Source organism: Danio rerio, chromosome 3 (genome assembly GCF_052040795.2).
Source record: "Danio rerio strain M-AB ecotype USA chromosome 3, GRCz13ab, whole genome shotgun sequence".
Classification (NCBI taxonomy): Eukaryota; Metazoa; Chordata; class Actinopteri; order Cypriniformes; family Danionidae; genus Danio; species Danio rerio.
The window spans coordinates 38,944,173-38,963,089 of NC_141023.1; the positions used below are offsets into that span (position 1 = coordinate 38,944,173).

At 38.3% G+C, this 18,917-nt stretch overlaps 1 protein-coding gene across 30 annotated transcripts in view; it reads right to left on the reverse strand.

Moving 5' to 3' along the window:
- arhgap23a (Rho GTPase activating protein 23a) overlaps nt 1-18,917 on the reverse strand; it is a 135,630-nt gene that overhangs the window by 17,558 nt on the left and 99,155 nt on the right. For 16 of the 30 annotated variants that reach the window (XR_015481054.1, XR_015481053.1, XR_015481058.1 and 13 more), the window contains 4 exons: nt 16,377-18,081; nt 4,512-4,623; nt 4,335-4,374; nt 2,020-2,157 (listed from right to left, as the gene is read on the reverse strand). Coding sequence is in view for 22 of the 30 variants with exons in the window: in XM_087244904.1 (XP_087101030.1) it covers nt 2,020-2,157; nt 4,335-4,374; nt 4,512-4,623; nt 16,377-18,081 (1,995 nt within the window). In the remaining 8 variants the exon portion in view is untranslated. Of the gene's footprint in view, nt 1-2,019; nt 2,158-4,334; nt 4,375-4,511; nt 4,624-7,042; nt 7,202-16,376; nt 18,082-18,917 lie in introns of all 30 variants that reach the window. The other 14 variants (XR_015481052.1, XR_015481055.1, XR_015481059.1 and 11 more) reach the window with 1 other exon arrangement.

Sequence of the window (18,917 nt, forward strand, 5' to 3'; positions counted from 1 at the left end):
GCAAAAGAGAGGGATACACAACAGATCAGACAAGGTACTAATCAGTCACTTAACAAACAATTCAACAGTGATAGGAACTACCTTTATTATTAAATTGTGCAGTTCTCTGAATTCTACTTATAGTATTTGTTGAACCACGTGTTCTTAAAGGCACAACATATGAGATTTGTTTTCATTAAAATTAACAGTGTTACATATTTTTCTATCATACATAATCCCAAAAGTTTCAAAGAATGTTCAAATCCAGAGAAATAAGCTGTTTTATCTAGGAACCAGTGTCTGTTTTGATTTTATAGAAAATAGGGCAACACCTACTGTAAGACACTTTAATATGTCATGTATTATAGTTATAATAGAACCCCAAAATGTATATATTATGATAAAACAGTGCTGCTTCTTCCCCACGTGATCAGAACTAGAAGAACCAGAAGCAGAAAATTGTGGCATAATAAAAGTTCTGCTGTTTTTATGTCCCATTATGCTTGTCTCTCATCAGCAATTGCTTCAGTGGTCCAAAAAATATGCCTTTGTTGGTTATGAATATGTTCCTCTAGTGGCGGAAATTACATACTGCGCCTTCAGGGCAGAATGTAGTAAGTACATGTAGGTTGTAAGCTCTCTGTAATACTCAATCAGAAGTCTACAAATTGTTAAACATGAAAATAGCTTGAAATACGTGTGAACTGAATATGAAGAAATGATCAAGATAAAAACATTAGACTTGAAATTAGTGTAATAGCCTACACAGGGAAGAAAAAAAAGAGGAAGAAACATGAAGTCCCTAAGAACACCACCATTTAGTTCACGAATATAAACAACAAAATCCTTAAAAAAATGGGACTCATCTGTCACAAACTGGATACCCAGCAAGTGTTTTTTTGATTTGAACAGATGTCTAATAGACGTCTAAACATAGTCATCTTGGCTAAAACAAGACTAAACTTGGGCTGTTATTTTTTACAGTTTTTGGTGGCCTGCCAAATCTCACAAGTTACCTTGCAAACAATTTTGTGTATAACAGACGTCTAATAGACATCTAAACGTAGACAGATTGGTCAAAACAAGGCTAAACTTGGGCTGTCAGTGAAAATCTAATAGAATAGGCCAAAACTAGACCAGTTGTCAAATAAACAGAAATGAATGAATACACATATAAAGCCTGTCTAATCTGTCTATTTGACGACTAGTCTAGTTTTGAGCTGTTCTTAGATGTCAATAAGATTTTCACTGACAGCCCAAGTTTAGCCTTGTTTTAGCCAAGCTGTCTATGTTTAGATGTCAACTAGACATCTATTGAGCACAAAATTGTTTGCAGGTTAACTTGTGAGATTTGGCAGGCCACCAAAAACTATATAAATGCAAAAGGCCATGAGCAGAGGGAGATGAAGGAAGTGAGAACTTCTTCATTACCAATCAACCAGTCACTATTGTCAGTTTAGAATTGTCTTTGAGTTTATCCTGCTTTCAATTGTATAATTCGATTTCTTTAATGTGCGCTTTGTTTGTAAATGAATCTACAGTGAATTAAAGTTAAAAAAGAACCATTATCCTAATGACCTGATCTGGAAGTTCATCCACTCTTTCATAATGTTGGGATCAGAAGAAAGGCAATTCAAAGATTGTGTTTTTCCATTGCACTGCATCTTCAGAGAATCTTTATTTATTCATGCACAACATGTAAAAATCAGGGTCAGAGCTAAACAGGCAGAGCTTTAGAAACATGCATTGATCTTCTTCTATGGAGGTGGAGTTTAGCCAACTATTACATTATAAAATGTCACAGTCACAGCCGGTCATTTAGGCAGATTGGCTTCAATTTAAGCTGACTAACTCCAAACGTTTTGAATTTCGAGTCTCACAGAATGCTTTTATAGTATCAAAAGATCAAGTGACTTTGATTTCTCAGTTCATGACCCCTTTAAACCAAAGCAACTTTAAACCATAACCTTTGGTCACAAGCTGAGTAATAACCACTTCGGATATCAATCTAAAGCTACTCTTGCCCTTTCTTTCTCTTACCTTGCCCTTCTCCGTGTGGATCTGTTTGAAGTGGAGCCAGCCTTCTCTCTTCACGTCACTGTAGCTGATGTTGCCCAGCTCAGAGGTAGAGTGTCGTTTAGAGCGAGCCTCTTCAGCAGCACCCAGACTGTCCAGAGACTAAACCAGAACATAGAATATGTAAAAACACAAATATGACACTAACAGGGAACTGCATTATACAAAGACGCGCAATACAGGAAGAGAACATTTAAAGCTGCATAAAGCTACAGCATACAGCATATTTAATTTCTGCATTTTTAATTATTGCACATTCCTCTGAATAACTTATGTTATGAAGTCGGGGTGTGCTATATGTCACAAATTTTTGTGACTAAATTGTTATACCAATTCGTCACCTTGAAATTATAGGGTTCAATCTACGTTCTGAATGATTTTGAGAGAATGAGCTTCAACGTTTTTGCATTCCATATAGCAAACAGTATGTGAACAATGTAAGCAAAAAATGTAAACAGCTTATAAGAAACATACCATAATGTAAGTCATTTAATAAGAATATGTCAGTAACTCAATTTTGACAAAAACTGAATCAGATAGAACCTTATAATTCTAAGATGACGAATTTGCAAGCTCACATCTTTACATATGTGATTAACAAAAAAAGACAATCGAAAAACTATCAAAAACACCATACTTTATTGTTCAACTTATAGTTGAAACCAGGGCTTAATTTGTCCCGAAACACGCCGGATCCGGTACCTCTGAAAATTGATCCGGCACCTGATTTTACCGATCCCCCTCCTCAACCGCCCTCCTCCCCCGTCCACTGTTCACTTTCACTTTCTTCCGCAACTTCCCCACCCTCTTCACTTTTATCTGCGACACCCATGCCCCACTCACTTTTGTCCGCGACACCCCTCCGCCATCCACTGCACCATCCAACAACAAGTAGTAGTTGAAGTAGCTTTAGTTTAAATCATTGAAGTAGTTTTTAAGCTTTAAACAGCTGGCGTAGATAGAGAGGTACATATATCTTAGCATGTTTATAGTATGGATGGGTATGTTTATTGCTAGGTGGTTGATAGGGGGTTATAAATGGTTGCTAAGGCGTTCAATGGTGGTTGCTAGGGTGTTGCAACTCAGTTCCTTGGTTGTTCTGAGTGGTTGTTAAGGTGTTGCTAGGGTGATCTAGGTGGTTGCTAAGGTATTGCTAGGAGGTTGCTCTGGTGTTCTAGGTCATTGCTAAGGTGTTGCTAGGTGGTTGCTAGGGTGTTCTGAGTGGTTGCTATGGTGTTCTAGTTCATTGCTAAGGTGTTGCTAGGTGGTTGTTAGAGTGTTCTGAGTGGTTGCTAGGGGGTTAATAAGGCACTACTAAGTGGTTGCTTGGTGTTGCTAGGTGATAGCTAAAGTGTTGCTAGGTGGTTGCTAGAGTGTTCTGAGTGGTTGCTAAGCAATTGCTAAGGTGTTTCTAGTTGGTTGCTAAGGTGTTATAGGTCGTTGCTAGGTGGTTTCTAGGGTGTTGCTAGCTGGTTGCTAAGGTGTTCTAGGTTGTTGCTAAAGTGTTGCTGGTTGGTTGCTAAGGTGTTGCTAGGTGGTTGATAAGGTGCTCTAGGTCTTTGCTAAGGTGTTGCTAGGTGGTTGCTAGGGTGTTCTGAATAGTTACTAGGAGGTTGCTAACATAAATTAGCATGGCTCCAGTATGAATTAGCATGTTGTTAGCATGTTTCTAGTATAAATTAGCATGTTGTTAGCATAAATTTATTAAGAATTAGCATGTTGCTAGTATGATTAGCATATTATAGCATATATATTGCTATGTTATTACTATGTCCAATGTAAAGTCAATGGCAGCTTTTTTACAATGGAAGTCTATGGGACAGTTTGTTAGGGTGCCCTATGTGTTTGCTAGGGTGTGGCTAGTAAGTTGAAAGGTATTCAGTGATTGGCAGATTTATAGTCTGAGTTAAATGAGCTCAACCTTAAGTCTCTATTACAGTCTGGCGCAAAGTTATGAGCTCCTAAAGTTTGGTCCAATGTAAAGTCAATGGGAATTTTCTGAATTTTCCGAGTCACTTTTCGAAAAACCGTAAGTCGAATCAGTTGGAAAAGATATAGCAACACGAGTCAGACCAGTTTGGAGGTTCTGAGTAAGAAAATTGCACTAAAATGTATGAATGAGATCATATACAGTTATATAAATTAACAACTAAATCAAAAAGTTACAAATTACCAAAAGCTTGAGCTGGAAATACAGTATTTACGTTAACAAGATTACGAAATTCTGCTCTGTGTCAGAGTATGAGAGTGTATGACAGTTTCTACTGTAGTAAACTCACCCCTTCAGTAAAGAAGCTCTTGACTCTTTTTGGAAGCCTCCTGTTGAACAAGCACAACAGGAATATGTTAAAGCATAAACACTGACTGACATCTAAATATCTCAAAAATGCCCTTCCTGATGTTGTTTGCATTATAGTGCAAATCATAACAGTATAGTAAAAAATCCCAAAACTCACGAGAAGACCCGGCCCTCTTCTCTATATGCGTTAAGCCCCTCATCACATGACTTGGAGCGTTCAGTGGTGATGGCCAACAGGTACGAAGAGCGACGATTAGATTTAGGATCACCTGCTCATGGGGAGAGAGAGAGGGAGAGAGAGAGAGAGACATCCATTCATTAAATTCAGTGAAAAAGGAATACAGAGTATAGGAGAAGAGAGAGAACGAGAGATCTGGTGAAGGACAGTTAGTGTGGAGTTGAGTGGGGACTATCTGAGATTAGGAGGTGGGAGGGAGATGATCTTCATCACAGTCTCAGTAAAGATGATGCACAGGCATTACCAAACGATCATTGTGGATCTATATGAGATGCAGCATGCACATTCACATTTGACTGTTTTGTGCAGTACGAATACGCATGCAGTAGGGGGAGCTCTACGTCGATCACATGCAACAATTTTTAACTAAATTTCTTAAAGTGCCCCTCATATGCTATTTTAAATGTTATTTTACAGTAAATTTACGATCCATGCAAGCTCAAAAACACTTTCATTTCTTTATAAAATTCATTAGAGCATCATACTGTATCTTTTTTCCCCCCTTTGTCTGAAACGGTTCTTTTGAGGATCTGGTTTCTCTAAGATACTCCTTGATAAACAGCCTTATCTGATCTAATTGGTCAGATGGGGAATGTTGTAATTGTCAACCACTTATAGCACCCTGCAGGCACAGGACGTCAACATGACGTCAGACTGACCTTGTACCCCATTGTTGTGGAACATTGCATTTTGTTTGGAAATGAAAATCAGGTTGACTTCAGAACCCAACCTAAGGTCGACGTCACTGTCCAACGTTGGACAAACGTTGCATTTTGGTTACTTTCCAACGCAACCTAAAAACAACCAAATATCAATGTCTAATGCTATTACAGCTTGATGTTGTGTGGGCATTACCAATATAATGTCATCAGACGTTGGATTTTGGTTGCCATTCTTGATGAATAAATTTCAGTATTTGATGTCAATATGACGTTGGTTTATGATGTTGGCTTGTTAGATGTTGGATTTTGGTCACTTTCCAACACAACCTAAAATCAACAAAATATCAACGTCATTTTACTGCATTATTGGATGTCAAATTAAAATTGTTCGTAGACGTTGGTGACCTAAATTGAACCTAATGTTAACGTCTTCTGAAGTTGTGTGTCTGCTGGGCTCATTTACCACTTACTCTCATTACCATATCTAAGGGTGCTTTCACACCTACACTTTTGTTTCGAAACCTGTCTCGTTTGCCCAGTTAGCGCGGTTCGTTTGGCATATGTGAACAGGGCAATCGCGCTCTGTTCCGCGCCAAAGTAATCGCTCCAAGACCGCCTAAGTGAGGTGATCCGATCCGAGCGCGGTTATATAACAGTGTTTTTATGGATATGTAATTATAGAGAATTATGAGTAGGGCGGGAAGTTTCGCGAGTCTCCGGATGCCCGCAAACGAGTGATGATCTCCCGGTAATCTCGCGTCTCCCTCCTGGTCCTCAAATAGGCATCGTCGCGCACCCTTCTCACCCCTCCCCACCGCATCTCTCTCGCGCACACCTTGTCAATCACCACCAAACCACCACCTCTCCTGACAGCTGAGCGGGACGCTGCAAAATAAACCCTGACACTCTGACCAATGTAAGGAGAGTTTACTTGCACGTGACTTGTTTTAGCTCTTTTGGTCCGATTAGAAACTTTGCAGTGTGAAAGCAAACCACTTCAAGAGCAAAGAGCAACAATGTAACATTTGTAATCTCTGTTTCGGAACAACTGAATCGATTCACAGGTGTGAAAGCACCCTAAATTTCACAACATATTCACAACCAAACTGTCTTAGAGATTGAGGTTCAAAGTAGACATTGGCTGCATCCGAAATCGCCTACAACTTGTTTAGATACTACAATTGAATTTGAATTTACTACATGACCATTAAAAAAGTATGTTCTTTGTAATATCAATGTGAGTAGTATGAATGAAACTCGAAAACATTACATCCTCCATTTGTCATAATCACATGACTTGTCTGCGTCAGTTTTGTCGTTTCATTTACATTCATGAATTTTCTCGTATTGCATCATGGGATAGTGTTGCACTTCAGAATCTCGTCTGAAGTAGTAGATCATCAGTGTCCTTTTCGCCTACTTTCTTTTTGAATACCATGAATACGGACATACTACTTGGCTTGCATACTGTTTTTCACATACTATTTAGTAGTAAACTATGCAATTTTGGACGTAGCCATTGTTTACAGGTAGCCGGTGATGAAAATTGATAGAAAGAAGAAATGTAATTTCTGACGACCCGTTTCAGACTCGTTTCTTTTTTAGGGGGGAGTCAAAAACTCCACGTACTTTTATATTCAGCTTTAGCACACACCACATGAAAGTGAATAAGCAAAATAGCATAACAAGGGCACTTAATCTGTGTTGCATTGTTTTGATCCAGACATCGATTTGCACATGGTTATTTTTGTAGTAGCGACAGTGTTTTTCGTTCCCTGCTTCACTCACTGCAGTTGTGGGAGAAAAGGCGGTTGAGGGGAAAGGTGAAGGTTGGGGAGGCGGGGCTTGTGATCACAGCAGGGGCGGAGTTTATACCGCCACTGGACACGACGGAGGAGGCGGGGACATGACGTGCCCGCAGATCTGCACTTGGACTGGTCGGCTCATCTGTGGGAAGGAGTGGAACGAAGGAAAGAAGAGGAAAAGGGGAGGGAAGGAAGGAAGGAAAGGTAGGAGAACAAGAATGAAAGAAAGTTATAAAATGTTGGTAAAAGGAGAAAGATTGAAACAAGGGGAAGAACAGGAACAGGAAGAAAGGAGGGAAAGATTATAGGGAAGGCAAATGGTGTTGCACAGTTAATTTAAGGATATTCAGATTTAATAACACACACACACACCAGCACACACATAAAGAGAGAAACTCTTCCTCTGTGATATATCATAGAATTTTCAGGCGCTAAATTTACTGCACAACCTAATGAGCTTTAGAGATTAACCATATACCCACAAATCAAACAAATCAAATTATGGAAGGTACAGAATCAGTACTCACTGCTCGCATGCCAAACTAAAAACGTCAAATGAAAGAAGAGGAAAGCAGAAAAACAATCAAACATTTTGTACCTGACTTGTAGCCCTCCATGAAATATGTGCTCAATGTGGAAATGAGACGTACAAGCACTCTTTGTATTAACACATGGTTTCAGTTCTTGCTAAAGCGCTTAGTGCTCAGTGTTGCATGTGTTTGGTGGGAAGTGATTGGTTGTTGCAGGTATGTTTTGATAGAAACCTCTTTGGAGTTGTTAACTGGTTACTAACTGGCTAATACTTTAAAGATCCACCTTGATCTGCAAAATCCTTCATATATAAGGGTAATTCTTCAACTACGGGCACTTTTATGTCCTTTGATCATATATTCAAAAATATATTATGGTTTAAATTCCTCTTTCTTTGTCAAACTAATAATAAAACCTACTTAAATACTAGGTTTCTATTATATTTTTTTCATTTTGTTTAACCTCCTTTTAGGTGTCAAAATCACTGTTTTCGCCTTGTCGTACACCCAGAGTTTTAAACTTCAACAATGAAAATAGCATTTTAAATTCTTATTTATCTGGTATCTATTCATGTATCTTAATTAAGCACTAGTGAAATAATTTTAATATTTTATAGTTATTAATGTGGGACTATTATCAATATTATATTTAATACAAAATATAGCTGTCGCACAGTATCAGTGTCATCTCCACCACAACACTGTAATGTTGCTTTAAAAAAAAAAAAAAAAGTTTGTGTGAGATTATTTAGGTGGATTCTATGAAAATGAATACTGCCATCTGAGCACATGTTCAAGATGAAGGAATTTAAATTTTTATCAACAACACTAAGAATAATCAAAGGTAAATATTGCTTGATAAGGAAATACATTTATTTAGTATTATATACATTTATTATTATTTATATTTATATGTTGTACATTCAATGATGTTTTTAGAAACCAAACAAAATTAAGATAAATAGGAGTGTTTTGTATACATGAAAGGCTAGTATCAATTCAAAGCTAATCAGTGAAGCTATTTTTCATTTTTTCACAATAAACTTTAGACATGTCATTTCCATCACCACACACATTTTTAAAAAATATTTAAAAAGTTCTCATCAAACATTAAAACATTAATATACAAATTCAGTTTTTTATTTTCTAATAAGCTCTTAACCAAATTAATATTACATTTTAGAGTGTGACAGGTGTACAATTCAGCAATCAACTAATTTATTTCATTGACAAATGTATAATATATATATATATATATATATATATATATATATATATATATTGTGGAAAGATTGGTTAAACTAGATACAAAAGGTCTGACTGCCATCATTTATTTCATTTTGAAATAAGCTGTATATTGAGATGTGGTGGAATTGACTTTTTTTTTCTGTTCACGATGTAAAAAAAAAAGTTTCTCTTCTAATCTAAGTTTGTCCTCGTACAGATCTTAAAACTAGAAAATTTGTTTAAACTTATGAGGCTATGTTACTTTCATTTTAAACATGTTTTTTTTCTCAACTTCACAAGGCTAAAAGTGCCTGTAGTTGAAGAATGGCCCATAAGCGTTTTGTGAGATTACTGGCATCAAAAACTTGAAAAACCTCTAATTTCAAAGCATGTGCTTAGTTGTTTCAGCTCTTTCTAGCCCTGCAGGAAAAATGATCACTTCAAAAGCATAATTTGGCTGCACGTTGGTATGTCAGTGACTAAGGATATTCCGTCAACCAGTAAACCCACTAAAACAACACCAATTCAAACCATGAGGTGGCAGCAAAACTAAACTAAAGGTCAAGATTTGGCTGGTTTAGTTAGCATGCTAAATTAAGTTGATCAAAGGTGACTTGCTCCAATTTTACCTAATAGATTAGATCAATGCTTTAAAATGGATTGTTTTAAAGGAAACAAGTATTTAGAGATTGGAGCATATCATGTAATGCAGCCTTGATTTTTGATCTGGTTCCGATCTTCAGCATGTGTTGCTCAAAAACTCATTTTAATAAAGCTGGGGTACATTTGATCCGCATAATTCAGGATTAACCTGGCTGAATTTCAAGAACAAATTGTAGCTTTTAAACCGGCCTAATATTTAATTCATATTACATTATTTATACACATTATTAATATGCTGCATCTGATTTAAAGGGAAAGTTCATACAAAATGCTGTAATGATTTACTCACCCTGATGACTTTCCATGTATGTTCGATTATTCTAACCTAGACTACAATTCTTAACAACTATTTCCTTTAGGTGGATGCTATAACCATAACATCTTTACAAAAAGAGTATCTTCCTCCATTAACATCAATTCAAAAGTAGTATAAGTGTTTTTTGTTTAAAGCATCGACCAATCTGAAGTCCAATCCATGACTTTAGCACATTTCTCAACTTAATGTTTATGACAACACAACTCATCAATTAACCTCAACTTAAATACGTTCTCTTACACTGTAAAACCCAACAGTCAACTTTATCAAATGAAATGAGTTAACTAAAATTTTACTTATTTGAAAAGAGTTTTGAACTCACAGTTGAACATTCATTCATTTTCTTTTTGGCTTAGTCCCTTTATTAATCCGGGGTCGCCACATCGGTATGAACCGCCAACTTATCCAGCACATTTTTACGCAGCGAATGCCCTTTCAGCCGAAACCCATCTCTGGGAAACATCCACACACTCTCGTTCACACACATACACTATGGACAATTTAGCCTATACCCAGTACACCTGTACCGCATATCTGGACTATATTTGGACTTGTGGGGGATACTGGAGCACCCAAATTCTACACAGAAACGCCAACTGACCCAGCCGAGGCTCGAACCAGCAACCTTCTTGCTGAGAGGCGACAGCACTACCTACTGCGCTACTGCGCCTCCCAGTGTTGAAGGTAATGAGTTAACTAAATACCTCATTACTTCAACTTAAATGGAGTGAGTTCACAGTACTCATATATCTCATATATATAAATTATTTAACTCAAATGGTTTGTAGCAGTCGGTTTCCTTAAATGGTTTGAGTTGCCTTAACTTATTAATTTTTACAGTACTCAGTTGGTTTGAGTTCTCCATTTATTGGGTTTTACTGTGCTCAAATTGCTTCATTTACTCAAATAGATTAGGTTCACAGTACTCATTAGGATTAATTTCTGAACTTCAAAGGTTTGTTGCAATCGGTTTCCTCAAATGGTTTGAGTTACCTTAACTTTTTGGGTTTTGCAGTGTAATGCTGCTGTACACACTCGGAAATTAAGGTACAAAATCTGTCACTGGGGTGGTACCTTTTCAAAAAGTACACTTTGGTCCCACACAGGTGGGCATTGGTACATTTAGGGTACACTTTTGTAGCTTTAAGAATCACTTTTGTACCTTTAAGGGACTATGAAACACATTTGTATTTTTTAGGTAATAATATGTACCTGTTAGAATCAAATTTGTACCTTTTGAAAACTTTTCTGAAAGGCGATGTAAGAATCCCTTAATTTTAATGACCTGGTGGCCATTATGTGAATTGCTAGTGCACATTTCACAGTTACACTATAGACCATTGACCAAAACAGTAGATTAACAAACAGGAGACTAAATGTGACTCATAATATTATTATGACAAACATTTAAAGTTACAATGTTAGGAATAAAACTACAAACTATATTTGAGAATGCATAATAGATTTGAGAAACAAGAGTCTGATAGCCTGTGTTAGCTTTATCTAGCCAGCTTAGCTGTTAGTTAAATGTGTTGAGTTAGTGTTGTGCTGGGAGACAGTTTGTTTAAATAGGTGGACTCCAAGCTAAGTGTTAAGCTAAGCTAATTGTTGCGTGCTGTTAGAGCAGGGGAAAGGCCCTCACAAATGACATCTTTTTGATTTTCCTGGATTTTCCTACAATACAAAGGTGTAATGGTGTAATCCCCCCTAACCCTTGTTGTAATCTTAAACTTGACATTACTGTAAACATATCAATCAAATCTGAGTGGTTGTTTGGAATATTTCTTCAGGATCAACAAAGTGAAATCCCATTCACCATGGTGGCCTATAGTCAAAAAATATATATGACAGATCGTAGATGTAATAACTTTAAATCAAGAAAATCCTCTTTTATTCTCAACTGTTGTCTACTCTTTCTCTCTAACACTAGAAAGGAGCAGAGGCGGAAACATTCCCAATCTAGGATGTGGAATCTGGACTGTGCTTGTTTTCCAGCCACTGGCAGAAATAGCTGTTCTGTGGGTTTAACAAAGGCCCTCATTACTAAAGCCCGAGTATGAGCTCTCTCTCTCTTACTCTCTCTCACTCACACACACACACACACACACACACACACACACACACACACACACACACACACACACACACACACACACACACACACACACACACACACACACACACACACACACACACACACACACACACACACTCAAATTCATCTAATTACTTTAACATCAGTCATGTACAGCAGTCGTATTTTGAGGTTCGGATGAGATGCTGTAAATAACTTGACCCATCAGAAGTACGTCCACGAACGGTCACGATAAACCAGACAAATCCACAAAAGCATAGAGCGAAGAACACAAATATAACTAACATGCTGAGTTTTCCTTTCGTAGTGTCACAAATCAAAATAAAACCAGGCCTGACAAGACTGCAGCATGAGGGAAAATGTGGCCAGAGGGATTTCTTTTAATAAACGAGATAGGTTTTAAGAAAGGCAGCATGTGTGCGGATGTGCAAATATCTCTGGTGAGCTGGCGTGCTAGTCTGGGAATGGTTGGTGAAGTGAAGACTCCTCCTCTTTTTAATGGAGACACAATGACCACATTGAGGACAGAATGAGATGAGTGTGACGATTGTGTCTGCTAATAACTGATTGTGTGAGACTGTGTATGTGTGTGTCCTTCACCCCTAACCCCAAAACCCAGGCTAACTGCCCCACTTCCTCCTGCCACTCTTAGTTCATCACACAAATGTAAATGTACAGATTCTATGTAACTGAAGAACACAATATTGTTTACATATGTGTGTGGGGAAAAAAGTACTTGAAACTATTTAAACTGCTCACATTCCTCTGAAAAAAAAAAACAATAATAAAGAAACCTTAATAAACACACCATTGCTCCACCCCAAACAGCTAAAGTAAATGCTTAACAGAAAGTCCAATATTAAAGAACAGGAGATTTTGTTAGATTTCCTGTTAGATTTTTCGTCAAATCAATAATATCCTATAAAATAATAAAAATGTATCAAATCTAACATATAATTTTATTCATTCATTTTCCTTTCAGTTCAGTACCTTTATTAATCAGGGGTTGCCACTGTGGAATGAACCACAAACTAATCCAAAATATGCTTTATACAGCGGATGCCCTTCCAGCTGCAACCCAACACATACACTACAGCCATTTAGCTTACTCAATTCACCTACAGTATAGTGCATGTCTTTGGACAGTGTGGGAAACCAGAGCACTTGGAGTAAACCCACGCAAACTCGGGGGAAAACGTGCAAACTTCACACAGAAATGCCAACTAAATCAGCTGGGGCTAAAACCAGCGACCTTCTTGCTGTGTGACGATCATGCCACCCACTGCGCCACTGTGATGTCCTAGCATATAAATATACACATTTACAATTATTATTATTAATTTTATTTAATTGATAATTAAATTAATAAATTATGATTAAATGTTGGGCCTGTTAATAATCTGTTAAAATAATAATTAAAACCAAAAGCAATAACCGCTGCTGCTTACAAAAAGATATAGATATATATTTTAAATCTTGTACTCTTGAAAGACTGTGGGTGCCCTGTTCCATCACTGTTTGTTTAGTCTATTTCAAAGAGAACCGATCACATCAGTTGTGTTTCCTCTATTCACGGTTGCCTCACGCAAGTAAACGGGAGCATGCACGCTTTTTAACAATCGCACGCATTACATCCGTGAGTGCAAGTGATCATCCTCACATTCGGTATTTACCTGCTTTCTTGGTCTTGCCCAAAGTTTTATTTTTTTATTTATTTTTTTGTCATACTGCTCTCGATTCCAAGATCACATTTGCACCAGTGTCTGTCTAACCCGCACAGCAGAAATGCAGAAATCTACCCGCATTTGGTGGGTGTTAATGTCAAGCCCTGTATATGTACAGTAGTCACATCTGTAACTAATTCACCATCATCCCTTTAGAGCTAGTAATTGAATGACTCTCTTGCATACTATCTAAAGTGATGACAAAACGGCTGATTTTGCCGACATTTTAAGATTATAAGGCCGAACAACATGAAATGCCATCAGTCTACAGAGATATCTCCCAGTATTTCTCTGTTGCAATAGGGATATCACAATAATTAACCCCGAAAAAGTCAAAGCAGCACAAACACTACCAGATTTCTGTTGTGTTGTGTATATACAGTTGAAGTCAGAATTATTAGCCCCTCTTTGATTATTTTTTGTTTGATTGTTTTTAAATATTTCCCAAATGTTATTTAACAGAGCAAGGAATTTTTCACAGTATTTCAGATAATATTTTTTTCTTCTGGAGAAAGTCCTATTTGTTTTGTTTAGACTAGAATTAAAGCATATTTTTATATATTTTTTTAAAACTAAAGATCTAAATTTATTAGCCCCTTTAAGCTATATATATATATATATATATATATATATATATATATATATATATATATATATATATATATATATATATATATATTAATTTTTTTTTTCAATAGTGTATAGAACAAACCATCATTATACAATAACTTGCCTAATTAGCCTAACCTGCATAGTTAACCTAATCAACCTAGTTTAGCCTTTCAATGTCACTTTAAGCTGTATAGAAGTGTCTTGGAAAATATCTAGTGAAATATTATTTACTGTCATCATAGCATAGTTATTAGAAATGAGTTATTAAAACTTTTATCTTTAGAAATGTGTTAAATAAAATTTTCTCTCCGTTAAACAGAAATTGGGGAAAAAATAAACAGGGGGCTAATAATACAGGGGGGCTAATAATTCTGACTTTAACTGTATATTCAATGAATATTATTTATCTTCCTTTAGTAGTAATCATATGACATAACACGATAAATATGCAAAGACATCAACACAATAATGCTCTTTCAGGTCTATTTACCTCGAATCAATAAGAGTAGGTCTAGTACAAACAGCTCCACTGACATAGCAGGTAGAGCAAGACAAGCTGTCAGTTGTGTTTTTATCAGTATGCTATAACATGTCCCAGCTTGTGATTATTTCTCTAAGTTTCAGTTTGGTTCTCCTTGTTTACAAGTCCCCATTGACCTTTAAAACAGGGCATGAAACAACACATGACCCCTGCTCCATACGTAATTACAAGACACTCTTTCAATAATCCACAACTTTTCCATGTTGTGCAACACCTTAAGTAAGGAGGATCATAAACACTAATGTAATCAAACCGACTCTCTGGAAAGGGTGTGTTGTTGCTGTACAGGTGTGCAGTAGCAATGTGCTTCACTTCTTTACTGAATGCAAAAGGTGGGGCACTTTCATGCAAAGCATAGTGGTTAGGGTTAACCTCCCTCAGGAATGAAAGCATTGCACTAATGATGGCTTATGCAATCACAACAGATCATAAAAGATGTCCAGCAGTGAAAAGATCAGAACAGTCTTAAAATCGCTAAGAAACAGCCCTAAAATGAATTGGTTTTGTTCTAATGTTGCCATTACAACTCCTAATGCGACGTTAAAGGACCAACTGAAAGCTTTTAGGGGAAACTGCAAAATCAATAGCACTCCACTCGAATCCAGCTGTGCTATAAACGTATAATTAGAAGGAACAGAGATTCATAGTCAACAACTCTGCACTTAATAGCAAGAGTTTTAGTATCTACAAGTCTATCTCAATTGTTTTGAATGTTTTGCATTCAACCAGCCATTTTGTTTCACATTTCCTCGTGCACTCTGGTTTAGTAATAAAGGCATGCAGAGACAAGATCACTTTGTGCTACAGGCCAGCGCAAACACACATACTACACACACAGACCTCTGCTATTTTCAAATAAAACTAATCATAATTACCATGATCTAATGCTAACCCAAACCTAGAAAATTGAGACATTAAACAATTTCCCTATACCCAGGAACCCGTTTAATTAGGTTTTACCAAACTTAGCACATCTGTGGATATTTGGCAGCTATCCTGTACACAAAATAAGGCTAGATTCAACCAACATTTCATTAGTATGTAGATATGTCAGAACAATTATATTAAAACCAATTTAAATTAAACCATTATTAAAACCCATCAGATTATTAAACTTCAGTGCTCATGTCAAGGTCATGGGTTCACTTCTTGAGAATACAGGACAGTGTAAGACTGAGGCACTGAGTGGAAAAAAAAGGAGAGGAAGCATGAAAAAATAGGACCAATTTAAATCCAGTAATTCTGATTCAGTCACAGACAACTAATATTGTCAGGCTGACCATGGGAGATTCCAGCATTACCTAATAAATAGACATGCTTGCTGGTTCACCAGACATAGGAAATGAATGGTAAGACCAGTGAGGTTGTGAGTTACTGAGGCAAGTACAGTCATTCTCTAACATTCCCATCAGTCTATTTTAATAGTGTCTGGATACTTAATCAGTTTCCTGTTAAAATAACAACCATGTGCAGGACAGAGTGAGTAAATGATAGGAAGATAGAAAGAGAGGGAGAAATCGAGAACCGGACAAAAAATCCACAAAGACCAGAACCACCTTATACGCAAAGGAGATCACAGCATAGGAGCCAATGAGAAGTATCATCTTACCGATGAATGGAATTGATGCAAGGGAGTCATCCTCAATAGATAGTGGAGGAAGGTTAACATCTGTGCGGCGATGAGAAATAGCACTTTCTGCCTTGGCAGTGGGCTCCGTAGGGTCAGTGGTAAAGAGTAGAGGGTCACTGGAGTCAAGTGCTATTGCATAATGTGGGTGTCGAAGGGCGTTTGCACCTCGTCGGCCGGTAGGTGGTTTCTGCCTCAGAACCACTTCTTGTGTCTGGGCTTCACTTGTCGCTTCCCCTGCCCCTCTGTCATGATTAGTGGGTCGGTAAGTTCTGTCTTGTCCTTCAGATGGTGTGGAAATCGTAGTTGAAGAGGAAGTGGTTGGTGGGGCTGGGGAAGCAGTGGCTGAGGGTGGATGCCCCTCTGGGGGACTGGTTTTGGATGTTGGAGTCCAAAGGTGTGGACCTGTGTAAGAGGGATCTCTAAATGACTGGGCCTGCTGCAAGATACGGCCAGTCTTCCTATTGAATGAGGGACTGTAGCTACGATAGCCAATCGGCTCCTCATCTAGACTCTGGCAAGAAGGCAAACGTCTTGCCATTGGAGCTGCCTGCTGAGGTTGTGGGATTTGAGATGAGTGTTGGTGTGTTGCATGTGTGAGATTCTGGTGGTGTTGGGGTGTGTGGTGCATTTGGTGGGGTGACTCTATATGTTGGCCGAAATGCCCAGCATGTCTTGCATAGACTTCAGTCCTATTTGGAGGTTGTTGAACCCAAGCAGATCTTTCAACCCTTGGTGAGAGTATCCCCACAGCTCTGTCGAGATTTTCCAGTGAGCGTCCCGAGTGTCCGTACCGGCTTGCTAGAAGATTTTCGGAGGACTTTCGCCCATAGGCCACCACAGATGGGTGCTGACCATACATATGCTCACCCCGCCAGTCTCCATGGTTCCAGTAAGGATCAGCATATGCTGCAGCACTCTGCTGAAGCAGCAGCAACGTGTCTTGCGATGCACTATGGGGAAAACCTGTTTGTTGAGAACGCCTGGCCTTCCCAAGCTCTCCCAGACGGTCTTGTGAGAAACTCCTGTGGCGTGGGTGCATTGAGCGAGAACTAGATCGCTCCCGCTCTCGTTCTCGCTCACGGCCTGGGACCTGGCTGTAGTACCAGTTGGAAAGGGCTTGTTGGGTTCGTTCGTTGCGGCTGGATGAAGGTGTTGATGTTGGCTGAGAAGGGCTGGCCCAAGGTGGGCTTCCCTTACGACCTCCAGTGTGCCCCATGGCAGTACCCATGTTGTGATTGGCAAGATGACCATGATGCAAAGGGCTCATCATTCCTCCTGAGGAGGAAGAAGATGAGTATGAGCGTCCTCTCATTTGTCCAGTTGGCTGCTGTCCTCTGTCAGTCATTCCATACTGGATCTCCTCTGTTCGGTGTGCAGGGCTACTGTGACCAACACCACCCGGCTCACAATTCCTGCCCTCGGCTGCCCAGACAACATTGCTGGAGGCCACAGTCCGGTTGTCAAGGGGTGGAGAGGGACCAGCAGAAGAGCCGGGCCAGCGGCTCCAGTTGTCCAGCTGGTTTTGCCCCATGTGTGAAGAAGCTGGAGGAGGGCAGGGGCTGAACCCTGCAGGAGACTGTGATTTTGTACGAGGAGGGTAGAGAACAGGGGGTGGAGGAGGAAGATTTTGGGCCTTTCCTGTATATGGATTGTTCCCCCTTAGGTAGGCATCATGGGAATATGCCTGAAAAACAGAAATACAACTGCTTTTAATGTTTGATTCTAGAGCAATGTAAACGGAGACTGAGGGTGATGAGAGTGAAAAAGTTCCTAATATTTGAAGTTAGAGGAGGGAGGGTGCATTGGGAAGACATTTGCATTACATACTGGCAATTACACCATCAATATATACCAATAATGCAGTCATAAGTGAGATTCAGTTATATTAGTTCATAAAACCTTTTAAAAACAAACACATCTTAAATACCAAACACATCTTACCTTGGTTTTAAGTTTGTTTGGCAACAAAATAAATGCTAATACTTGCTAATATTACAATGATTTCAATCAACCACTTTGGGAATTGTCTGAAAAACATATTTTTTATTAGATCCTAGTAATAATGTTGTTATTATTGAATTTGATTTACATACTGTTAGTCAAGAGTTCATCTGATCTTATTTTTACTTGTTTAAGTTTGCTAACCTTATTTTAATTTTGACATTTAGTATAGATTCACAGTTAATAGAAGTAGAATACAAGACTGGAAGAATAATTACCCTCATTAGATTCTTGCTTTAATAAAGCATATACTACTAAAAACAACTTTCTGCAGTATACATTTAACAAACAAGCACAGCTTTAAAACCTCAACAACTTGCACAACTGGTGCAGAGACTACTGTTTGACGACAGACAGGATGTCAAACTGACCAAAGGCACCAGCCCTCTATCAACATAAACCTCAAAACACACTGACAAACACTGGACACGTGCTACATTAAGAATTTATGGACAAAACAGATTCATGCTTGCCGGATTAAATGCTGTCCGACTACAAACAAGCAGATCAACTAACACA